Below are 26,443 nucleotides of genomic sequence, written 5' to 3'. Positions count from 1 at the left end.
GATTTTTGGCATTTTTGGAAAGTTTTTCCTCTGTCTTTCTTTGTTCCAGCTGCTATAGCTGAAATTTATGATAACCCATGGCAACTAGTGTCCTTACAATAAAATTTACAGGGTTTTAACTTGGATTATTTTAGTCTGACATAATTGGATAATATTTTAGAAAAACTTACTATTATTTCACAATAGACATTTCAGTTTTAACTTCCTTTGTACTGTGTGACAAGAGTCATTGTGAATTGAAAGAAGACCCTGATTCGAGTCTTCCTTCTGACGTATACCAACTCTCTGTCTATAAATTGCAGATCAATGGCTGATCTGTATTAGTAGAGGGAGATTCCTCATTTGTCTGTTCCTTCTCCCTGTTCCCATTTATAGGTGAGCCTTTGATAATTACCATCAGCTGAGCTATCTCTACCAGTCTACTGGAAACCTAAGGTTTTCAGAATTGCATTAATCTTGGAAGCCACATTTCCTCCCCATCCATTCTCCTAAGGAACTCCAAGGAAAAAACTTTCAATGCAACAAACATTTATTAAGCAGCTGTTATGTGCCACATGCTAGGTTACAAAAGTAAAAAAAAAAAAGACATGATTCCTCACCTAAAGGAGTTCTCCATATATTGCAAAATTAACTTCTGTCCTGGCACAAAAAACAAACAAACAAAAAAACAACCCAAGCATTCACAGAAGATACTGCAGCAAATCTGAGAAGTAAGTTTAGAGATTACCCCAGACATGTAGTCATGTGGTCATGTTACCTCAAGTAGTAATAATGATGGTTAAGGATTTTCAAATCTCTTTAAAGAAATTTGATGGGAAAGGAGTGCTGATTAGCTGGCAGTGTTGGTAAAAAGCCAGCCTTTTCCTAAGACTTCAAGGAAACACAAGGGGACAGAAATGCTAAGAAAGAAGAATGGAGAGAAATGAGGAGAGAGTGATGGGAAGCGTCAGTGGAGTTGGTGTCCATAGATAGGAGAGTGGAGAAGAAAATCAGAGATGAAAGAGCACATTCCTTCAACAAGAATCAATTCCGTGCTTGTTCTGGGTAAGGTGCCCTCCCAAGGGTTGGAGAGCTTTCAAAGATAAGGGAGACTCGCTTCAGGCCCTTTAGGGGATTGTGGTCATATAGAGAACTTGAAGCAGGCAAAGTAGAATACAGTAATTTGTATTGCTTGTAGTGCAAGAGAGGTTAAAGAAACGTGAATGAGCGTTCAGAGCTGCTTGGAAGAGTGGGTAGGTGGGCTTCATGTGTGTTGCACCTGATGAAGAGCTTCACATTTGCATTGGCTGAAGATGTATGTGGAAGACGTTTCAGGTGGAGGGAGCAGAGTGAATAAAGAAAGGGATGGGGTAGGAAAACTGTGTGTTTTGTAGATTATAAATGGCCCCATTTGACCAGAGCATAATGGATTTAGTGAACTTTTGTCATAGGAGATAAGATTAGAGTTGAGACCTTATGATAGAGGGCCTAGAATGTCACATTCAAGAGTTTGACATTAATTTAATTAAGCAATTTGTAGTCTTGAAAGGAATGGGGCAGGGTGTAGATTATTGTGCATACAAATACAAAGAATACGACCTTTCTTATCTCAGGGATCTTGTGCTCTAAAACTGAAACTGAAGGTTGACTTGACGGAAGTAAAAAATGGTCAGCAAAAGGGAGCCAGGACCCCAGATAATCCCCAAGGGCAATCCACTTGTCATGCCAGAGGGCCCTTACTCAGCAGCCTCCTCATCCTGGAAAGCAGCCTCCTCATCCTGGAAGTAGACTTCGCTCCTGCACTCCCTTCTCCTGATTGGCTGGTTCAGCCTTTATTTTAAGGACATCACTCAGACCAGTCATGTCTTAATTCTTCTCTGGATTCGACGCCTGACTCTTCCTGACTTTCTTTGTCATTCCTTGAGCAGGTTCTCCCTTGGCCCCCCATCCCTCCCTTTTCCGATTCCCTTTCATATAGTATCAGAATGTAAGCTTCCTGAGGCCAGGGACTTTTTTTCTGCTTGCATTTCAATATTCCCAGTGTTTGGCACAATGCCTAGCACATGCTTATTAAATATTTGTTGACTTGACTCCTGCGTCTACACAGTGACTGAGGTGTGAAGAAATAGCTTCAGCAAGGGTCAGGCCTCTGACACCGATTCCTTTAGTTTATCTGAAAATTGTTCAGTTATTGTCCTTGTATCGTCCCTGTAGTTTCCGAAAGAGGATAAATGTAGAGTGAATTCTAGAAAGATTTACATTTAAAAGTCAAAATATAAAGTTAAAGCACTTAAAAGCACATCTCTTACTTTTAAATTTTGCTCTTCATAATAACTGTCAGTTATTACTGGAAAGTAATTTTCTTTTAGATCTTACTGAAGCTATGTTGAAATGTCAGTTCTCTGGAATGATTTCATTCCCTGCATGTTTCAGATAGCCAAAATTTTGCTGTATTTAGTTGTGGTTATCCAAAGAAGAATGGAATTCCGTTTTGCATTTAGGTTTTGTGAAGGTTGATTTTCTTAATTTTTATTTGAAAAAATGCCATATTTCATATGACTGAATAATCTAACCTCAAACTTAAGGATTAGCTGGATATTATAATTAATATTGAAAATGAAGTGCAGTAGATGTATAATTATTAATTTTTCTTGGTTCAGTAATTTTTTCTGTAGAAAATAACATATATTGATTTAAGATCTTTACTCCTTGGTTCTAAATTGATTTTTGACTTAGCTATCAACACAGTTGGTGAATTGTATTTGGAAGAGCAAATGGAAAACCACACCCTCTCATCTTGGAATAAATGATATGTAGCTGTATACACATTTATCTTTGTATACCACATCCACATCATCCCTTGAAAATTCACATCAGACTCCGATTTACTTAAGGACAGACAAAGCTGTTGTACTGTCAGAAAATCATAGAACCTACCCCCGAGGAAACAAAGTTAGCATTTAGAGGTATTATTGGAATCTTTCTGCTTCATAGTGTTAACTCACTTGCTGATGCAGCTTATGTATCAGGAGTTATGAAAAAATAGTTGATGTTATTTTAGAAGAAATTTCATGAAAATTGTATATATTTTGTGAGCACTAGTACGTTCATTGTTCAGAACCTTGAATTGGTATAAAACCATATTCAATGTGGATTCATTCTTCTATCCAGCAAGTTTTTAGACTTGTGGGAACATACATAGATAAATAAGACATGATGTCTGCATTCTAGGAACTTAGAATCTGCACGGGTAAATAAATTATTTAGAGAGATAAAATCCTAAAATCCTAAAGGAGCAGCAATTTTTACTTTTGGGGGGGTGGGTGTGGAGCTCCTTCCGGTGATACATATTACAACCATTCTATTAAACAACTGTATAATGAATCACTTGACCTATGTTGAAAACTAGGCACTTTGGGAGGATCTGCCAGAATTTGCCCTCTGCTGGCACAGCCTTTAAGAATCTGAGACTGCTCCTGCCCTGAGGTGAAGTCTCAAGATAGGGCTTCAGCTGAGTAAAACAGAATATGGTAAGCTTGTATTATATCCATTTTTAAAAAAAAATTATCTGAACTGACTTTGGACATTAAGATTGATTTTATGCCATTTCATTTTCTAGTACAATTTTACCCCAATAATAGTAATCACTCACATTTATATAGTCCTTTTTAAGGTGTTTGACAGTATAATCTGCTGGAAAGATTGCTGAACATGAAGGCTCTGGAACTGAGTTCAAATCCTGATTTTGCTTCTTAGTGTCTTTTTGACCTTGAGCAAGTTACCAAACCCTTCTGGGATTTTCTACATCTTTTAAAAACAGGGTTTTAACTAACAACCTCCAAGGCCATTCCAGCTCTGTGTCTGTGATCCTGTGATCTAAACAGTGCTTTCTTCACATTAGCACTGAACTATGTAGTAAGTCTTACTTCCAATCTGAACACAAAAAATTGTCAAATTATGGGGCAAGTTATGTCCCCTTTCTGGACCTCATATTCGTTATGTAAATGAAGGGATTGGATGATCTCCTCAGATCTCCTACAGCTTTAAATCCTATAATGAGTGACTAGATGCTTAAAGAATGTTAACCATTATTTAGTTAACTAGTATATAATTACTTTTCTTCTTTCCATCTCTGCCTTACCTGGTCTGAGAGTCCCCTAAGGTAAATAAACCTGGATATAAGAAAACTTTTAGCCTTTCTGATAATATGTCCTGCCTTTCTTGAGCAAAATGTACATATGAAAATGTACATAGTGGATTGTAGTTGATTGACTATTGAAAGCAGTTGATTACCTTGTTTCTAGATTTCGTGGGCCCCAGTAGAATTTCTGTTATCCAGTGGTCTACTTTGTGCCCATTTTACTTCTTTAGGGAATATAGAATTCTTTCTCTCCACCAACATGACCATCCTAATTCAGACTTTCAGCATTTCTAGCCTAGATTATTTATATAGCTTCCTAATTATTTTCCCTGCTTGTTTTCTCCGCATTCTAATCTGTCCTCCATATCACTGCCAAAATAATCCTCCTAAGGCATAGAACTTACCTGGTCACTTCTCTGCTCAAATTCTTTTAGTGGTTCCCTGGTGTCCTGAGTATAAAATAGACGAGTTTTTAGAGTACTCCACAATTTAGCTTCTGCTCACCTTCTCAGCCTTACTTTGTACTGTTTTACTTCACTGTCTGTATATTCCTAAACAGGAATATTAAACTGTTCCACAAATTTGATGTTCTGTTGTGCCTCTCCATGGATTTAAGAAGGCATCCTCTCCTCCCTCCTTGGAATGCATTTCGTCCTCTTCTCTATTTCTTAGTCATGTGGAAGAATGAAAAGAACTTCTGAAGTCAGAGGGGCTGGTTTAACTTTGCACCTCTGATGCTTACTTACACCTTTCTGTTAATGGACAAGCTTTTCAACCTCCCTGTGCCTCAGTTTATCCTCTGTAAAATGAGATGGTCTTAGAGGTCTTGCCCACAGCTAGGTTCCTATGGGAAACTTACAAAAATCCTTCCAAGTTTTTAATGCTTTCAGTCTCATATTACTCCACAGCTACTTGTCTATGTCCATGTTAGATCTCTCCAATAAAAAATAGACACTTCAAGGACATTGATTTGCCCAGTGCTTTGCACGTAACAGGCACTAAAGTATTTGTTGATTTGAATGGACAGAGGAGAAAGAAAGCCAAGTCAGGATTAGGACTTAGCAGTAGCTCTGATAAGACATTTAGTGGTTGAAGAAAATGATTAACATAAAAATTTTAGAGTTGGAGGGAGAGGGTATGTCATCCATGGACCTTCATTATCATGTACCCTGAAGAGGTAGTGGGTGTTTCCCCTGGAAATGTATATACATAAAGGACAACTTAAGGCCTTTTGGATTTCTTTGATTACTCCAATAAACATTTGTATTAGTCATGGCAGAATGATGTAAGGGGAAGAACATCAGATTTGAAATTGGAGGAACTGGTGTTTTTTTTGATTCCTGACTGATCATTTATACAGCGGGAATAATGACTGTAGTACCTGCCTCAGAGTTGTTGTGAGGATCACAAGAGAAAATCACTTATTAAGGTAAAATATTAATTACTTGCCTGCTAGAAGCTAAACATTGTGCTAGGAGCTATGGATAGAGAGACAGAAACGAAATAGCCCCTGCCCTCCCTCAGAGTACTTCAGAGCACTATGCAGCATGGCCAATGTCATTATTAACCCCTTTGAGCCTTGGTTTTCTCATCTTAAAAATATTCCTTCTAGCTCTAAAAATTGTAATACTAATAGAGCATGCAGCCCTTCAGAATCATTTGCTGCAAAATATCTAGCATAATACTTGATGTGTTTATTTTGCAGCTATGTCAATATCCTTTTTAGTACTAATTAAACTTTTCAATATAGGTTATCAAAGCATTTTACTACTGGGATTTTGGCCTAGAGCCAGAAGTCTCTTGTGCTTTAATAGAAACAACAACAATTTTCTGTTATTCCTGGGAAATGTGTTTCCTTTTTGATAGTCTGAGAAGTGAGTTTTATCACTGTATGTATTTGGAATCCTTATCTTGCTTCAAGGCTGACCTTAAGTGTACATTCTTTTTCTTCTTCTCCCATTTTTAGTCCCTTTCGTTCCTCACCTTACCTTGTGTTTACCTACCTGTATAAATGGTGCAGTGGAAACAGTGCTGGACTTGTAATCAGGAAGACCCAGTTCAACTTCTCTCAGACACTAACATACTTATACAGCTAGTAAGTTACTTAACCGCCTCCTGCCTCAGTTTCCTCATTTGTAAAATGGGAATCATAATAGCAACTACCTCACAGAGTTGTTATGAGAGTCAGATAGGATAATATTTGTAAAGCACTCTGCCAGTCTTCATGTGCTATTCACTGCCAGCTAGGATGAGATGATGATGATGTAGGTGTAGATAGTCAGCTAATACCTTGTTTGTGCTTCCTAAGTGCTGGAGATAGAAGAGGCAAAAAACCAGCTCCTCCTCTCAAGGAGTTCACAGTCTGGTGGGAGAGACAGAATACAAACAGCCAGGTAGTAGTAGTAATGTTATAGCGCTTATATATTTACGTAGTGCTTACTGTGGGCAGGGCACTGTGCTAAACACTTCACAGTTATTGCTCAAACAAGATGTATGCAGGTAAACTGGGGTAATTTTAGAGGGAAGGCACTCAGAGTAAGCATTAAGAAAACCTTGCAGAAGGTAGTTACTCTCTTCTCCCCCCCCGTTCTCCCTCCCCATTCTCTCCCTCTTCCACCCCAAAATAAAATATCAACTACGACTTTTAGGTGATATTGTTTTGTTTTCATCTTTTTATTCTCCATAACCGGCAGAATTCTTTACCCATAGTAAGTCCTGAGTAAACACTTGTTGGAGTGAATGAAATTCTGCTGTTCATGGTTAACAAAAGACTAATGAAACATTTACTTTCCAGTAGAAGGTTAAAATGGCAACTGTAGACGCAAATGCACTTCATGCTGTGCCCAGAGCATGCTTGAAGGGAATAAGAGCCAGCTTGGAAAAAAGCATTGTACAGGATGGGGTGGAACATCTGTTTTTCTGCTGTACTTGTCACTTCTGTGGCAAATGTGCTGTTCTCTCTATATGTGGTGCTTCAGGTTTCTCTGCCCATCCTTACCCATGAATCCAAGGAAATAGCAGAATTGTGTTTCTGTCCTGTCACGAATGAAGAGAGAGGCAATTTTCCATGCACCATGTTGTAACCTTTCCCTTTTTCAGACTTTTTCCTACAAGTAAGATGGACATTCATTAGGTCCCTGACCTCCATCAATTCTTTTGACTTCTTTAACAAGGGTGATGTGGAAAAGTGAAAAAAGGCGTAAGTGGAGTTATCTGTAAAGAATGGTAGAAGATGGGATAGTGGAAGTTTGAAATGTTGGCAGCAGTTCAGCCTTAGGCTTCTGATATATGCCTCTTGTCAGTTTAGAAGTACCCTGAAATTTGGCCCTGATGCCTTTGGAGCTCAAGTGGAATTTAGCACTGTGTGTACTGAATCTGCATCCGAAATTTCATAATCATGAACTCTTTTCTCTTTGAAGAAGGCCAGGGCAGTGTTTAAGAAGAGCTGGTTTCAAAAGAAAAGTTATTCAGAAAGTCAATAAGGACTTACTTGTTCCTCAGATTATTCTCAGCACAATAGGACACCGATAGACATTCTCAGAGGCAGATGGGCTCATCTATTTTGATCACCATCAACTGAATTTTTATTATTTAACATTTATAACAGTGCTTTTCCTCAAAAGTGCTTTAGATACTTAAAGCCAATGAGTTTTCTTAATATCAGCTCCTGCCTTAAGTATATGGAATATATCTCATTCTACAAGAGTCCCACAGTCATTTCTATCATCCATAATGACCTCATGATTGGACCAGTATTAGTGAAATGGGGGTTTTCCTTTATCTGGTAAGCAAACTGCCCTGGGTACTATAATAGAGAATGCTAGACCCCAAAAAAAGTTATTCTGTATCACCAATACATCAATATTAATTTTTAATGCCAGAAGACAGCCTTGTTAGGTTGGCGATGGGGAGAGGAACCAACACTGATGTCAGAGAATTTTCTTGACCAAGAGAAGTGGAACTTCTTGAGAGAGGTGCACCTGTCAGGAGTGATCCAGTAACTGTGAGGCAAAGAAAGGAGGTCAGTTTGAAAGGGAAGAGACAGATTTATTAACATGCTGAGGAAACTGCTGATGGCAGCTTCAGCTTCCTAGGGGGAGATTTAGTTGTTGTAAATTTTCAGTTCTTCATGGATCACCAGGATTCTGTAGCTCCTTAGGATAGATGAAAACACCCTTCACAGGAGAGGGGTGGGAGGTAAAGAATCATTCAGGGAAGAAAAGGGGAACTTAGAGGGATGTTTGCCATGCCAGTGGCAGGGTTTGTTGTAGATATGTGAGAAGATGTTTTCTTTTCCAGGACAAGAGAAAACAGGAAGTGAACAAATAGCTCTATAATTCTAAAAACAGTCCTTTCACAGAATTGTAGAGTTGAGGTAACCATTTAGAGGAGACTGTAGGTGTTTCTTCTTCAGGGACAACCAATAGTTTTTACAGCAGTGAATGAAACTACTGACTTTAAATAGTTTTAATGTATTTTATTTCTCCTTACTTTCCACTGTGAGGCCACCAGTTGGGTTGGGGGAATTTCTGTACGCACCAAAATGTCAAGAAATGATTGTGGCTCCTATATCTCTCCTCCCTTCACCCCCAACTTCTACACTCTTAAAAACTGAATTTTCCTTCTTATCCTATTTTCTTTCCTTGTCCCTCCTCCCCCTTCCCGTCCTGAACCTTGATCACTACCTATGAGTGGAGGGGGAAAAGAAGAAATTGATAAATTTCTGGCAGCTTGCCATTTTGGGCAGCTGATACCAAGCTGGATATAAGTACTCATCATCCCTAACTCAAGCACTGGCCAAGTTGTCAGGTTAATTTTTAAGTGCAACAGCAAAAATTTCCAGACATATTTGTGAGGTCTGCAGCAAACACCACAGCAGAAAGTTTATTGCAATGTAGGGCCATAATGTGAAAAGGTGCTGACAATCCTCCTACCCAGCCAAGATAATTTGGAAAGACCAACATTAAAAACTGACATCAGTGAGCCTCTGATTTGTTCTTTATATCCTGTGTGTTCAAAACACCTGAGAGGCATTTATTGACTGAATATAATCCACAATGTTACTGTAATGATAGATTTTTTTCTTCCAAAATTTGCTACATAAAATCAAGTTTCCAAATGATCAGAAATAAACTGTTGCCCAGTTTTATTAAAATAAATGGTTATGAAAGTAAATTGATACTGCATAAAACCTTTTCTGATTTGACACCCCCCCCCACTGCTAGCTTTTTCCTCTCTCTGTGTATGTATTTGAATTTATTAACTTTATATGGTAGATATTTTTATATATGTTTGTTGTCTAACTTATTAGAATGTAAGTTCATTGTGAATGGATGTTGTTTCATTCTTTATCCTTATATCACCAATACTTAGCATTAGGGCCTGGCACATAAATTAATTCTTAATAAATACTTGTTGGTCGGTATTGTGACCCTCTCCCACACTCACTACTGGTTTGTCTGGCCCTGCTGTCTTTTAAGAGGCTTCTTTTTTATCCTCTCTGTCTTTATGTGCTTACTACACGAATTTTTTGTTTCTGGAAAAAAAATACCACTTGTGTTCTTAATTTAGAGGGTTAAAATAGAAGTGTTTACATGGTGGTTGTCCTTCATTCTCACAGAGGACCAAAATGACATCACAGTGTCAGACGTAAGTCATAGTTTGTTGACTGTGGATGATCAGATCAGTGCGAGCTCAGGATGCTCTACCACAGGTTGGGCACAGATAGTTCATAGGGTGGATTTTCTAAGTCTGCACATCTCATGCTTCTTTGGAGCTGCTTCACTTTTGTTTTGCTCATAGAGCTCAACACCTTCTCTGATGTGGGCACACTATGCTGAGTGGTCCTGTGCCAATGTTTCCCATGTCACAATCAAATCCAAAGTTCTTGAGAGAGACCTTGAGAGCGTCCTTGTATGGCTTTTTCTGACCACCATGTGAGTACTTGCCCTGTGTGAGTTTTCCATAAAGTGGTTGTTTTTTGGCATTTGAACAGTGTGGTCAGCCCATCTCTGTAGCAGAGATTACATACCTAACATATTGGTTGAAAGCGGAATTTTGATGTTGAAAATCACATCACTGGGGAATTGCAAAGCTTATTGCCAGCACTGACGAAAAAGGATAACTGTTTAAAACATGCTTATTTATGACATTATGTTATTCTGTCCATTTTGATATGCATAGGGGAATGAATATGTTTCCCCATAGTATATTGCCAGACTGTTGATGAAAGAGCTTCTAAAGAATGCATTGTTGCCATTTGAAATGGATTATAATATATGCCTTCAGAAATGTATCACCATGAAGATTATTTAGGAATATTTTGGATGCTTATGCAAAACTATCTTGAAAGCACTCTATAGCCACGCACTTCCATCAAAAGTAATTCTGAAAAGTTTTTCAAGTTTTGTTAAATTGCTTAGTAAAAATGAAATATTACAGACTCTGTATGTGTACTTTTCTGGGTAAGAATTGATGAGTCTGAGCTGGAAACATCATTCTGTATACTGTCTCTTAATACCCACAAATCAGCAATAGATGTAAAGGAAGGACTCCAACAAGTTGGGTAAATCCTCTTGGAAGGACACAGACAAGAGTCATAGAGGATAAAGAAGTGAAAAGGTGGCAAATTTGTACTGTTGAATCAGCTATCAGGGAAATACATTGATGATCAGAGATCCATCGAATTATCAGCGTAATCTACCAAAACAGGACATATGCAGAGTCCTTCTAGGGCGCACTGCTTTAGGTGATTACCTCACTTAAAAGGTGTAATTTCTGAGAGAAGCTTTTCTGAGATGGACTTGTTGATTATAGAATTCAAACCTACCAACCTGATACTTAGGCAGTAATCTACCCCTTATGATTTGGTTATGTGCCTTAACATGTCAGATACGCCCATTGCTGAGGACACATTAAGACACAGTAGTTCAAATAGCCTCAGACATTTTCCATTTAAATAGTCATATTATGAGACATTATTTTTTCGTGACCTTGTAAGACATCAGTATAAATACAGGATCTGGTAGGATCAATAGAAGCAAAAAAATTGGCTATTCCTGTTCTGCCGAGTAATTTAATCCATCCTCCACCCCCGTCATAACTCTGTGGTTCTCATGATTTCTATTTTGTCCTGTATTTGTAAGAACATTCCTGTTTTCAGTGAATTCTCCTCTCATCTGACCACAACTGCATGTAGGTAAATGATGGCTTGGTTTTGTTTTGTTTTGTTTTTCCTTCTTTTCCTCTGATTCCTCTTAATTCAATTCCCTCACAGTCAGTCTTTAGCTCTAGATTGCAATATGCTGAACAGCTTTTCTGATGGACTCTGTTTTCCATTACCAACTCCTTAATTTTTCTTTTTCTTTTCTCATTCATTTTATTTTTCCTAGCAAGACTGAAAGTTCCCATTTTTTTTAATAGCTGAAGTTGCAGTTTGTTTGGCATTCAGTCAGGAAGAACTTTAATACTTAAAGACAATAGCAGCAAAATCGATTGTTACTTTTTTGTTTCCAAGTACTTACCATTGTTCTTTGTCACCTAACTTGGTGAAATGATGTAATAGAGGTTTGATGGGATTAGAAAATACCCAGAAATGTAGTTATTATTACTCTGGTGCGTGCCATTGCTTCAGAATATCTCTTAACCTTTGAATAGTCTATTTTATAGCATTGTTCTTTTAGGCTGGTTTCCAGAGTAACAAAACTGCAGTATAATTATTTGAAGAGCAGTGTTTATCAAGTTGAGTTGTTTTTGTTTTTTTTTTCACACTAAGCAGTTATACATATGATAGGGATGCAAAAAGTATGGTCTTTACTAAAGTTATTCCATTCTTTTGAATGATTATTTTTTCATTGTGCTAATTTGTGTTTTTACAGTTTTTTGTAAGTCTAGTTATCAGTATAGTAGTTTTAGACCCATGTTTCTTTACTTTATCCCTTATATTCCACCAGAAGGACTGACACAATTCAGCAGAATGAGTCATTTCCAAATATCTGAGAATTTAGTCGTAGCTAGTTGCCTCACTATGGCTAATGTAATTGTTTTAAAATTTCACTATTTTCCTAGGGAGAAAAGGGTTAGAGTAAGTTGTCATGACAAAAGTAATTTGTTAGTAGATCTGAATATCTTGAGCAATAGGAGGGTCATATACTGTCTTGTGGAACCACCCATCTATGAGGAAAAAAAATGCACTGGAATACCTGGTGTGTGTGGATAACTTGTTTGTTGATGTGTCATCTCCTGACTAGAATGTACCTTTTGTGAAGGCAGGGATCATTTCTTATCTGGGATTTCCTTCCTGCGTAGTCAATTTGTTGAGCGAATTAGAAGTTTTCAAACAATTAAAATGCAGTAAATTATACTTACCGCTGAAACTATACTCAATACAAGTGTATCCATTTTGAAATTAAGGCATTTCAAGGTGGCATACTGATTCAAGGTCATTATTATGAGTCAACTCTCAGGAAATACCTTTTATAGTATTTAACAGAAGGGCAGAGAAGAGAGAAGAAAGGATTTACTGCCATTTGTTTTCAGTATACTGTACATGAAGCTCTATCTTCTACTATCTTAGAGTTTCTTCCTCCTTCTCCTGCTTCTCTCCCTCTTACTTCCTAAAACTGGTCTTGTGTACTTAAAAAAAAACCAGCTGTGTGGTGTGCTCACCAAAATAAGCAAACACTAAAGGTTGCTATGTTTATGTTAAGAAAATTCAGCATTTGATATACAAAACATCTTGACTAGTTGAAGGATCAGGTTATTAAGGCACATAAACCATTGTTAAGCTAGGTAGATGCTTCAGTATTATTTCTTCTGAAGAACACAACATTTTAAAAGCAGACACCCAGAAATACTGTGAAAGAATTGGAAAAAAAAAAAGTAGTATACTGAGTTTAAAGTGTTAAAGTATGATTGTTTTCCCCAAAATTAGCTCATGGGATTTTGTATGGTCTTTGGTATTGTATATTTTCAAAACACTGGTCTGTAAATTATTTTTAAGTTAGAGTAATGTGAAGGCGAATGTTCTTTATTCTTAAACTTTTAAAATAATAACAACTTAGTTGTAAAAGTTGTCACAGCTTCAAACCATTAAAAATACAAACATTATGTCATTAGGCCCCACAACCAGTCTGCAAGTTTTAAGCTTCCATGGTTATAATAATTTGCTCATTTGCATGGAAGAAGTCATAATTTTAGTTTCTTCTGTCTGTATTGGTGAGCCAATCTCCTTTTCTTATGGGACTGAAAAGCCTTGTTGAAGAGCCAATTGGTAGATATATGTGTCCCCCAACTGGATTTTAAGGACATGGCCTGGAGAAAGGGAAGAAGTTAATTTCCCTATTGAGAAGTACAATATACATTGAAGTAACACAGTTATATTTTCTTCCTTGTCTTTTAGATTGGTGGTATGTAGAGAGATCTTTCTAACCTTGCTACTACCTGACGTTTCCAGAGAGAGGAATTTTTGAGATTGTATCTATTCTTGGGTATCATAAATTACTCATCTCCTTGAAAAGTAATTTGTATATATTACAGTGTGTATATAAAGTGGCTGTATTGTTTTGTACTTTTCCCCCCATCTGGGAAAATGAGAATGGAATTCATTCTATTATGTTCCAGTCTTACCAATGAACAAATTGTTTAATAGAAGAAATCCAATTTAATAGTAATGCATTCAGAGTTCCAAAAATAAATAATTAGTACTTTCAACACTTCTCCCCCACTTCTTGAGGTGTAGGGGGAAGGAGGTAGGGAAATGGAAGCTTGGAAAGAGGTACAACTTAGTGTTGTGAAAAGAGCACAGAATACCTGATGTTAACTCTCTACTTATTATTAAACATGTCAGTTTGGTCAGGTGACTAAAATTTTCTGAGACCCTTGGTTTTCTGTGATGTAAAATTTGTAAAACTTATGTCACAGGTTTGTTGGACATGTAAAGCACTTCATAAATCTTAAATGTTTCAAGGGATCTATGATCTCTCCATCATGGGTATTCCTTTTATAGAGAAGATCACAACCCCTCTTAATCCTGTCTATTTTTTGAGTATATCTTAATATAAATCATAGAGGATTTTTCTAAGGAGTTAGAGAATTTCACTTTTAAAAAAATATTTTGTATGACTAGTAGTACAGCATTTTGGCTGCTGCTTGTCTTCTACTACGTGGCCCCTGCCAACCTCTTAGTGTTATTCATTGAGGTCTTTTATATCATTTCTTACATGCATGTTATTTTTGTGCCTATTTACCTATCTTTGCAGTCTATTTACAGTCATCGTGTCTTTTTTCCATTGCCCTTTGTGCTACCTGTAATTTTCATTCTTCTGAGATAATGATGTTCCACGATTTACAGTCATATAACATCATTCAGTGTCAAAAAAGATGAGTTTTTGGATAATTGCTATACTGTTAACCTTATTCAGTGAAGTCATGTCAACAGTGCACCAGTCACTGTGCAAAGCTCTGGGGTTACGACAAAAGGCAAAAACCGTCTCTGCTGGCCACTGAGCTTCTCTTCCATCTTCTTCCTGGTTCACTGACCATATGCATGATCTGTCCCAGACAGATAAGAGTGTGTATGTGTATGAAGAGGTTGGGTCCACACACAGTTCAACTAACGTGATGGACTCTTTGTCGAACTATGTCATTATTTGAGCATCATTCTTTCTTCATCTACTTTCCAGTGTGGTGGTGAAGCTAATCGTTTTTGAGTAATGACAGCTTTTACTGACGATGCCCCATGGTGTTTTGGGGCTTATTGTACCCAGGATGAAGTAGTCATCCACAGGCATTGTCTGGGGACCTTACTATCAATAGAGAATCTCTCTTTTAGTTGGGCTTGGCACAGAATACCATCCATGGAACTGCTGAATGCTTTGGGGGAACGTGTCTCCTTGCTTTATGTATCACTTGATATTGATATTCTCTTGATGTTGTTGAAAAATAATTATCTTCATAGTTACATCTTTGATGGACTTTATGCAGGTGATTCTCCAACTTATCCTGTTTATCTGTCTTGACCTCCAGTCTTGTATCTCCAACTGCCTGTTTAGACTTCTTGAACTGGACATTCTGTAGACATCTTAGACTCGACATGACCAAAACTGACCTCATTTCTTTCCCCATTGAATCCTCCTCCTTTGTTCCTGACTTCCTTATTGTTGTTAAGGACACCATCATCTTCCCAGTCACCCAAGCTCACCACCTCTGTGTCATCCTCACTTCCTCACTCTCACCCCCATATCTGATCTGTTGCCAAGAATTGTCTGTTCTGCTTTTAGGTCTCTCACGTGTGCCTCTTTCTAAAACACAGGTCTGACCATGTCCTTCACCTTGTCCCCATTCAATCAATTCCAGTGGCTGCCCATTACTTCCAGGATCAAATATTATCCTTTTTTTTTTTTTTTTTGTTTTTACTTTTAAACTTTTCATATTTGGGTCTGTTTATACTTTTCCAGTCTTCTATCAACTTGCAATTCAGTGGTATGTGCAGGAGACCCTTCATCTCCCAGTTTTCTGTATTTCCCCTGGCTCTTCTTCCCCCAACCCGCCATGCCTCCTGCTCTCTGATGTCCTCATCTTTGCTTCCTAGCTTCCTTTAAGTGGGTTTAAATCCCATGTTCTGCAAGAAACTTTTCCTGATCCCTTGTAATGCCAGTGCCTCTCTCCAAGATTATCTCTAATTTAGCTTGTCTTTATTTTTACACATCATTGTTTGCATGTTGTCTGTTGCATGTTGTAACTGTTTTTGCCTTTTTATCTCTGATACTTAACAGTAGGTGCTTAATAAATGCTTGTTGATTGATTCACTGTGGCATGATCTTTTAACTAATGTTTGGTACATTCTTTTCTTTGAGGGAAGGCTTTAAGGTTGCAAGTTTCTCTACTGATGTTAGACTTTTTTGTCGTAAAATAAACAGTAAAGGCACAGCAGAATTTTTTATTCTGTATACATCCCAGTCAGTTTTGTGTCTGCAAAGATATGGTCTGTGAAATGTGAGGTATTGTAGAAAATCTGCCTAATCCCTTCTGATATTTAGATAAATGCTTCAAACATTGTCAATTTCAGATTATGTAGAAATGAAACAGTAGCCATAGAGTCAGGGGTAGCGAATGCCTTCTTGTATCCCTTTTTTTTGGGTAATAATAGTACTGTGATCTTTTCCATTCTTTTGTAGTCTTTTCCCTTTTGAAATAAATTCCGGAGTGTCTTTAAAGTCTTATCTCCAACTGAGCTTTCTTCTGTATGTATTAATTTGTGCCCAGCCACTGTTCAAAAATTCCTCCTCTTAAGTCATGGCCATTTCCCTACTTGGTGCTGAAGTGTCAGAACACAGATGTGGTTCTACTCTTACTGATGATAAGAGTAGATTGTCATATGTACATTATGATATGTTCCATTTCATATCTATTTGTTCTCTTTCCAATTTCATCTTGAAATGCTTTGGGGATCATCTGGCCTAGATGAGCCTCATTTCAAGCTCTCTGCAGGCTCATTTTCTTCCAAAATCTTCCACCACTACCTGTTTTGTGAGGTAAAAGTGTTGCTAGTTTTCCATCATGCTCTTCCATTATGCTTGACACATATATGTGTACTGGAGACTGTTTCTGCCCTTGGCTATTATGTCTTTCCATGGCAAGTAGATTAAATGTCTGCCACTGAAGCTGTTTCTGGGCTCTCTTGATCTCTTTGTAGTGACTGTTTTGCATCCATTAGACATTTCAAAGGAATGTTGACACTCAGTATCTTTACTTTTATTCATTTCCCATTTTTTGGAGTTGGCAGATTGTTCAAAGAAGTTGGGTTGGAGCTATTCTAATTGGATACTATGTCTTCTTATTTTTATCCTTTCTTCTAATTTGATATTGATTTTGACATTGTTCTAACCAGTGGATAATCTGACTGAACACAAGAAGTTGATTCTAAAATAACTGCTGCAATTGGTAGCCAGGCATTTCTTGTCTATTATAGTCATTTTCTTTTTATTTCTTTTTTTGGTGATAATATGCTTGGCATCTTTTGACTGTCACCTTGAAGAAAGTATTTCTTGATAAGTAAGCTATGAGACTTCTGAGTGGGTTACAGTGAATATGTGGCTTCTTTCATTTCTAGTTAACTAACTATATTTTCCAGCTTTGATAGGTTTTCTTTTTTGGTTGTTTGTTTTGTTTTGTAATGGTCTTTGTGCCCCTTTTCCCATTAAGTCAGTGGGTGTTTAGTTATATATGGATTTAATTTTTGCTTGATCATCATAGAATTTTCCCACCAGGTTCTCTGCCAGAGAATTGGTACATAAGCTTCTTTTGCTCATCACAGAGATTGCACATTGATACTACAATTTTGGTTAATATTTGTAAACTGTATTATCCCTCCTTCCTTTCTTTCTTCTTCCCTCCTTTCCCTTTCTCCATTATGTTACTGTGGCACAGATGTTAATGGGGACATTTTGCAGTTTTATCTTACATGAGTCCTTCCTCTGACTAAAGTAATTCATTACTCAGCATCCTGGTATTGAATCTGTATTTATGCAGGATGGTCCTTAGGCAGCAGGTAAAGTTTTAGAACTGATAGCGTACCTTAAGCTTTTTCCTGCTTGAGTAAAATTGCCAAAGCCTGTACTCTCCAGTGACCCACGTTTCTAGAGCCTATAGTCACCACAATGAGCTACCTGGATGAGGATTTCATAAACCTTAAAGCTATATATAAATAACAGCTTTGTTTCAATTACCAAGATATAAGATCACAGATGTCGAGATTTAGAACTGCATAGGGCTGTTGAGATCACTTTTCAGATGAGGCAAGGTAGGTGGCACAGTGGATAGAGCTCTGGGCTTGGAATCAAGAACAGCTGAGTTCAGTTCTATTCCCAGCCACCTATGTGACTCTGGGCAAGTCACTAAACCTCTGTTTCAGTTTCCTTACCTGTAAAATGGTGATCATATTGTAGTAGTACTCACCCTGCAGAGTTGTTGTGAAGATCAAATGAGATAATATTTATTAAAATACCACTTATCACTCTCCCTGCCACAGAAAGGACTTTTATAGTCAATTTTTTGATTCTCTCCAGTAGAGAACAATGTCATACTTATCTAGCCTGTAAATTAGAATGTGCTAAGCTTCTCTTCCTTTTCTTCCCCCTGAATCCCTCTCTGAACCCCTTAAGTTAACAGAAGATATATTCAGACAGAAGTACAGTTAGTTATTGCTGTATAATGGACAGATTTGAACTGTTTTGTTTTGTTTTTTTACTTTAGGATAATCATAGTTACTGCTTAAAGTGCAAGTTAACCTTTTCTTCCCCCTTTACAGTTGTAAAAATTGACATTTTATTTTATCTCTTTAGATTTTGGTAAATAAAACTAAGTGATTAAGTCAGTACTATAAAGAGTAAGACTAATGCAAGTAGGAGGCCATTTTATTGGTTGTAGATGAATCATACTTTGGGAAATAAAGTGGATCCATACAAGGGAGATTTGAAGGGGAAAAGTGCAAACTATATGCCAAAATTGGAAGCTGAGTTTTTGTTTGTGGTTTTTCCCCCTCTCCCTCTTCCTTCTTCTCCTCCTCCTCATTCTCCCTCTTCCTCTCACCAATTATCCTTTAATTTTTTATATAGCATTTCTGGTAGGAACTTGAGGAGTGATAATTCATCAGTATGTTTGGTTTTAATTCAATTCAACAAGCATGTATTAAGTCTGTGCTAGGTGTGAGGTGCTAGGTAGGTGATTTCTTGTTTGTGCTGAAAGTCTGCTGTATGATGTGAATTGGCAACTTGCTCGTTATCTTGTGGATCCATATCTCTCAGACTGTTGCCTGGGGGCCACTACTTTCTAGGGGGGTTCCTGCTCAACACCCCACCCCCTCCACTCCCCACCCATGAGTGTTAGAGGCAGGTCTTGAACCCAGGGCTTCCTGACTCTAAAGGCTGGATCTTTATCTCATGGCTGCAAAGGTGGGGAAAACGTCCCTATATTCCAGAAACTTAAGTTATATCAAAGGCATAGTTTCGTTCTGATTCTGAAGCATCATTTACAATTATTTATACTGGTGGAATAGAAGTTTCCTGAGTTTGGGTCTGTTAGTGTTTTGGTACCTAAGTGCATTACATCTCTAGGGTACCTAATATTTGTTGAGGTGAGGTGGATGTAGCTCCTCTTCCTCAGTAGCTCGATGTCAGCATTATGTCACTTAGGGGGACCTTTCAGTTCTTCTATTTGATTGTAAGCATTGAAGTATTTTTTCATGTTGCTGTCAAGACATAAGTTCTCAACTTCTAAGACGTTTTCATAACCCAGTTAATTTAACTGTCCAGCGCAACAACAGCAATGCTTTTTCATTAATACTTCTTTCTTCATTGCCTTTTAAATAAATAAAGCAATCTGTTTTAAAATTTTTGAAGTGCATTTCTTTTATAGTAGTTTGCCTCACTATCAATAAGCCCCATTAAAATCACTCTTTTTAGACTAGGATTTTACAATGCCTCTGACTACAAAGAGAAAAACATTTCACCCCCGTCATGAGGTATTTTACATTCAAACCTAATGTGCCCCAAAGATGGGGGGAGGGAGAGTTTCTTATTCTTTTGCAAATAAAAGATATTTATCCTCATTTTTAGAAGCCATGGATAATAATCTGGTTACTTTTTAACTTTCAGTGGCAGAACAGTGTTACAACTCAAATTCTCAAGTCCCTAGACCCTCACACTAAATCAGACTTGGAACTATCTGCTACTGTTCTGTCTGTACCTTAGATGCCAAGTTGAGCTGACATGAAGAACTGTTAACCTTGGCCATAAATGGTATTAATGCTTTTGTTAGAATTAAAGAATATACTTTGAAGTAGCCCAAGGGAGGTGGGGTAAGGGTGGAGAATGATATTTCTACATATATTCACATAATTACATGAATCATTGGCTGTTGGCATGTACCTGCTAATCACATGGCTTCTTGATCTTTTTTTTTTTCTTATGCAGAATACTTCAGAATTAAAACCTCATTCTAAATCATCTTTTCTTCATCATGCCTCCCCCCCCCCCTTTTTTTTTTTAAAGTTTTGCCATTTCAGCTCTAAGGCTTTTGGAAAGTATGCACTATGGATCACTCTTTGCTGTAGTTCAATAATTTGAGATAATTAAGAAAGGCTGATTATAATCCAAACAGCAGTGTGGTTGCTGATTATCATGCTGCGTTCCTAGCAATCTCATGAGTCTCATAAATGCTACAAGGTGTGTTAAGAATAGTCTGATGCTGTTTTGTTTTGCTCAAGTAGGCTGAGCAGAATCCTGGGAAAACAAGCATGATGTCAGGTTCTGAAAAAGAGCAAGATGGCAACCGAAGGGTATTTGATTTTTTGATTTAGGATTTAGACCAGTAGGTGCTCCTAGTGTGCTTTATTACGCTGCCTGGTTTTACATGTATTTGCCCTGTCAGCAGTATGTTGCTTGCATGCATTTTCTTTTGTATTTCTGACTCTTTCCATATGGCATTGGATGTGCAGTCATTTGTAGATGTGTTTAATTTGTTTTTAAGAGAGTATAAGGACTTGACTTAGTCATTTTCCTTATATTTTCTTAAATCTCCTTCATCTTCCAAAATGTTTTGTTCCACTAAAATTGATCCTCTTGAGACACTCCAGAGAACAAAATATTTTCAGAAGAGGTGGAGTTCTGAGTCCTTGTCAGACTGTGTGGTCCTTTTAAATTTAAATCAGCAGTTAGTTGCCTATGAATGCATAATCACCTAGGTAATTGCTAGGGTGGGTTATATGCCAGATAACCACTTAGATGTGTTAGTGCAAGCTTTGGCAGTATGTTTGTGTCTCTGTATGTGTGTGTCTGTGTGGCCAAGAACCACTGAAGGGTTTGTGTGTTATATTTTAATAGGTTAGAAGGGTTCCTGGATCCAGTGGTCATCTTCACAAGACAGAAGACGGAGACTGGGAGTGGAGTGATGACGAAATGGATGAAAAGAGCGAAGAAGGAAAAGCAGCCTTTTCTCAGGAAAAGGTATAAGGCAGTTATTTAACGTGGGGTTGACACTCATAGCAAAGGAGAACTGGTTAACTTGTGGTATTTTTGTTTTTGTGGCATTTAAATATGATGTGTTAGCTTTTGTGCATTAATATTGGATACTTGTTTTACAGTCACGAAGAGTAAAAGAAGAAAATCCAGAGGTGAGTTGTTTTCCTCCCTTCTTTATCTCACTCCTATCCTGCCCCTTTAAATATCTATCTGGGACTAATCATTTAGAGGAAAGACTTTGAAGTTTTGAGTCTCTGCTTGAAAAACAACACAGAAACCAAGGTAAAAATTCATCATTTTTTTGTCAGTGGAAAGTCACTGGTTAAAATGTCCAGGAAATTCATCCAGAATTTGTTGGTCTTGATCTTTTAAGTCTCCTACAAGGGTTGGTTAGGCAAGGGAATACTCTTTTATCAGTAGCTCCTCTTTGAGAATTGGTTATCTTTTGATCAATTTTCATTTTTGGATTCTATTAACTTCCCCATTTCCTAGTGACTAATGATGGCCATGTTTCAAAGGAGCTGGTAACTCTATAAGAAAGAATTTCTGCCTGTTAGAATAGATTTAAATATTGTACGGAACTAGTCATTAGTATGTGTTTATGGCAAAATTAAATAAAAAGGAAAGAAAAGCATCATGTTTACATATGACTCAGTATCCTTCATTCTCTTGATACTTGGGAACTTTATCAGGAGGAATGGGCCAGTCCCTCAACCCTCTAGTATTACTTTCCTATACTATTTGTACATAATCCCTTCTGAAACTTCTGGTAGTAGTTTTGTGTTTTTGCCCTTTCTTTCTCCACACCAAAACTGAATCTGACTAGTCTCTTCTGTGTGCCTTTCCATTTAACTGCCTTTCTATCTCCTGCAGATAATTTTTCTTCTAATATTCCCCACCCAATCCCAAGCATGAAAATAATTTCTAAACATGAAAATAATTTTTCTTTCATCAGGGACAGAATCCTGCTTTACAATGTATGAAGATCCCCTTTGCAAGAAACTTTTAGTAACTTAGGTCACATTGGATATAAAGACTGATCTTTTCCAGTTATTGTGAATATATTTCCCTATGCTCTTGCCTGCTTTCTCATTTTTGCCTATTATTTGACCCCAGAGTCATGGATGAAAATCATTGTTGTTATAAAGCTATAAAAAATATAGCTTAGGAAAGAAAATGATTCCAGTATCAGTTTTGAATCAAACAACCATTACTAATGTACTATAAGAACTTGACTGGCCAATACTTAATCTTTACGTCACTGGTGCAGACTGATAGGTGTGTGGTTTTTTTCTCATGAAGACTGAGGGGTATGTTATAGTACCGGTTGAAGTAACTCTCATGGTTTAAAGGGGAAAAAACTAGAATAGTAAATCCTCTTGTCAGGAAGGCTTTACTGCCTTGAAATAAAAAGGGAAACACTAACTGAATGGTCTCAACCAATATTTTAACCTACTGGAGTAGAATTTAAAAAATTGATTATTTAGCTCTGCGTCTAGAAGACATCTTTGATTCCCTAGTATGGTGTCTGCTTAAAGATCTGATTTTGTAATCAGTCTGTGATTCAGACATATTTTTGATAAGTCTTATACTTCTGCTTTCATTTGTATATATATTTTGGGTGTCATCATTTCTACCTAGTTTTAAGATATTTGAAAAGAGAGTTCCATTTTGCTTTAATCTACTGCTCTAGCAAAGTTGCTTATTGTCCATGTGCGTGCACATGCACTCACACACACACACACATGTACACACACACACAGACATCATTTCGGTGCCATGGTTAGGTGATTCTTCTCAAAATGGTATTGCAAAGGGTTAGGAACATTTCAGTATCAACAGTATGGAGTTGCAAATAGATGTGGTTTTTGGGTGCTGTGATCTTGTAATGTACATCAGTCAAACAATTGCTGTCACACATAAATACATCAGGAAGATTCCAGAATTCAAACCTCTACCTTTGATATCTTACTTGTTCCTCAGAACAACCCTGTGAGGTAGGTGCTATTATTATCCCCATTTTGCAGATGAGGAAACTGAGGCTCAGAGAGGTTGAATGCCTTGCCCATGGTCACACAGCTAGTAAGTGTCAGAGGTGGGATCTGAACCCAGTTCTCTCCTGACTCCAAGTCCAGCACTCTATCCACAACACTACGGTGCCTTTCATCAATACCTGAGTGGTTTGTCAGGTGTTTACATCATTTCTAAGCCAAAGGTAAGCATGGAGAGCACAGGTAAATGCATAATTTTTGTGCAGGAAAAGTTAGGAAAAGACTCCTTGGGACTATGACATCTGGACAGAGTGAAGTCAGAGCCGTGTTTTGTCTGCTTTGTTTTGTCTTTGATAATCCGATGAAGAAGAGAGAGCAAGAAAAACTGCTTCGTCATTATCTAGGGTTGGAAGTTGGTGTCTAGGTCGCATAAAATCAAAAAGGTTGAATGACTTGTTAGGTAGTCCTTGTAGTTATGTCTAAGAATTTCTCCATCAGTTATAGACTCATAGAAGCTAAGCTAACAAGGGAACTCAGAAGCCCCTTGTTCGAACCTGGTGTGTTGGATAGAGTGCTGGACTTAGAATGAGAAAGATCTCGGTTCAGAGCCTTCCTCTGCCACTTACTACTATGCAACCACAGGCAAGTCACTTAATTTCTCTGAGCCTCAGTTTCCTCATGTGTAAAATAGGGAAAAATAACACCTATAATACCTGTTAGTACAGGGTTGTTAGGAGACTCAAATACAACTGTGTATGTTAAGTTTTTTTGCAAATCTTAAAGTACTAAATAACAGTGCAGGTGAACATGTATGCATACGCATACATGTGCACATGCAGTACCTGAACAAGAATTCCTTCTAGAGCATGTACAAGTAACCATCCTGCCCCTTAGTAAAGCCTGCCACTAAGGTAGAACTGTATCATTTACTGGGATAGTGCTATACCTTTTAGATAACTATAATCTTTGGGAAAATTTTCCTTATATTCAACCTAAATCATCTCAGTAATTTCTACGTATTATTCCTAGGTTGCCCTCTGGGACCAAATAGAACAAATCTTGTCTCCCTTTCCCCATGACAGCTCTTGAAATCCTTGGTTATAGCTATAAAATCCATGTTTCCTCTTGCAAAGTCTTCTACAAGCTAAAAATTCCCAAGTACTCTTAAGTTACCTTCATATGGTAAAATTTTAAGACCTTTTAAACATTCTGGTTGTCATCCCTCCAGACTTTCCAACGTCCTTCCTAAAGTGTGGCACGTAGAGCTGAACCTACTACTCTAGATGAACTACTACGTATTCACAAAATTTTTTTTTGAGCCTACATGTGAGACTTTTATGTTCATCTTCTTTCTGCCTTATTAGATTTTGTCAGTTATTCTTGTCTTTTGAGGTCATTTTGAATCGTGCAGTATTCTATAATCAGCAAATTTGATAAGTATACTCTAGTACTAATCATAACAATAACCAACAGTTGGCACATAGCGATTTCTCAGATGCCTCACGTATATTGTCTTCTGTGGATCTCACAGGATCCCTAAGAGCTACGTACTGAAGCTGTTGGTGATCTCCGAAGAAACTGGCATAGAGAGGTTAAGTGACTTGGCCATGGTCATGCTGCTCATAAGGTTTCAGGGTATCATTTCAACCCACATCTTCCTGAGTCCAAGTGCCCAACATTTTATCCATCATACCAGACTGCCTTTACTGTACATGCCTTTATCCAAGCCATTGATAGAAACGATAAGTGGTTCAAAGTCGTGCCCAGATCCCTGGAATACTCCACTAGTGATCACCTTCCAAGTTAGCTTTGAATTTTCAGTGACAGCTCAGTCAATCAGTTCTGAAAATAATTGTAATTTCATTTAGCTCAGTCTTTCTATCTTTTCTACAAAAAATTAGCACAAAAGACTTTGTAGAATGCTTTACTGAAGTGTAGATAACGCATATATACATATATATACATATATATATGTAGGTATTTATGACACTATCCCAATTTGGCCATCTTTTGATCCTTTACCTCCCCCCCCCCCCCCAAAAAGTGACCTGTGATCATTTCCCTTTCAGTTTTTGAAAGTCAAGACAACATTCATCCTTGTAATCTTGTAGCATTTCTCCCATTCTTCATGCTCTTTCAAAATCTTTTACAGGAACTCATCATTCACATTTTCCTGGTTCATTTAGTACCCTGGGATGTAGTTCAACTGGGCCTGGTGACTTAGAATCATCAAGGGCAGCCAGGTGCACTCATATTGTCTCTACAGAATATTCATTTTGCCCCCAAGATTGACATCGTTTCTATTTCAGCCACCTCCTTTATAGTGAGTGTCTGGTCCAATAGAAAAGAAAAGCACCTTCATTATTGCTTACTTCACCTTTTGAAGTATGCAATTATGATTAAGGCAAGAGAAGAAATTACTAGTTGATCTATTTTTGACAGAGTAAGAGTTGTATATTTTGAGATAGTTGAATTCCATCTCTACCATATCATGCCTCCATGGCAGCCCTATCCATATTTCTGACTAGAACTCTGGAGTATACTGTGGTAACAATATCATCATTACTGCTCTTAGTCTTTGTCCAGATGCTCTTTGCCAGGCTTTTCCCTCCCCCACCCTGTTCTTAATCTCTTCACATTAGTTTATCATCTTTAATATGCAGTGCTATTCTATCCCAGTCTCCTCCCTCGCTTGTTTTTTTAAATATCTGTCTGTCTGTCTGTCTATCTATCTTCTTTTACAGCCAATATTCCAGTCATGGGTCCCATCCCATCAATTCTCCATGATACTCTATAGTCAAATTTGCCTTTTTGTATTATTATCTTCAGTTTGCCTTATTTGTTATTTATAATTGGTAAATTTTTCTATAGTGATCTGAAGGTGTGGGTTTTGTGGCTAGCTTATTTCTTAGTTTTTTGTCTTTTGTGAATTTCTGGGCATCTCTAATACTATCCTTTATTCATTGTAGCTACTGTCTGTGACACCTAATTTAGTAGATTTTCGTAGACAGTTTTTTTCCCTATCCATTCCTTGTCAGTTAGCTTTTTGATTAACTTGGAAGACCTTTTGCTTTTCGTTTCCCAAATCTGCCCTTCTTTTCTGAAGTCTTTGTCTTTAACTGAGAAAGTAATGATGGAAAAAGATATCTCCATCCTTAAGGTCTTTAGTTTCTTGCCTGAATTAAATTCAGGAGGAGCATCAGGTTCTAACTATCAGGTATGGATTTATTCCCTTTTGTCTCTTCTAAACATAAGAGATGACAGTGGTGAAAAAACTGGAACTGTGTTTCTAACAAGCTTGCTTAGTATTTGCA

General features: G+C 37.5%; 1 protein-coding gene across 9 annotated transcripts in view; it reads left to right on the top strand.

Moving 5' to 3' along the window:
* The window catches only part of STK39 (serine/threonine kinase 39), a 320,433-nt gene that overhangs the window by 189,143 nt on the left and 104,847 nt on the right, over window positions 1-26,443 (top strand). For 7 of the 9 annotated variants that reach the window (XM_072612215.1, XM_072612214.1, XM_072612213.1 and 4 more), the window contains 3 exons: window positions 20,388-20,456; window positions 21,001-21,123; window positions 21,261-21,290. In XM_072612215.1, coding sequence (XP_072468316.1) covers window positions 20,388-20,456; window positions 21,001-21,123; window positions 21,261-21,290 — 222 coding nt within the window. The remainder of the gene's footprint in view (window positions 1-20,387; window positions 20,457-21,000; window positions 21,124-21,260; window positions 21,291-26,443) is intronic. The other 2 variants (XM_072612218.1, XM_072612216.1) reach the window with 1 other exon arrangement.

Source organism: Notamacropus eugenii, chromosome 5 (assembly GCF_028372415.1).
Source record: "Notamacropus eugenii isolate mMacEug1 chromosome 5, mMacEug1.pri_v2, whole genome shotgun sequence".
NCBI classification, from domain to species: Eukaryota; Metazoa; Chordata; class Mammalia; order Diprotodontia; family Macropodidae; genus Notamacropus; species Notamacropus eugenii.
This window is presented reverse-complemented; position numbering and strand designations above follow the sequence as displayed.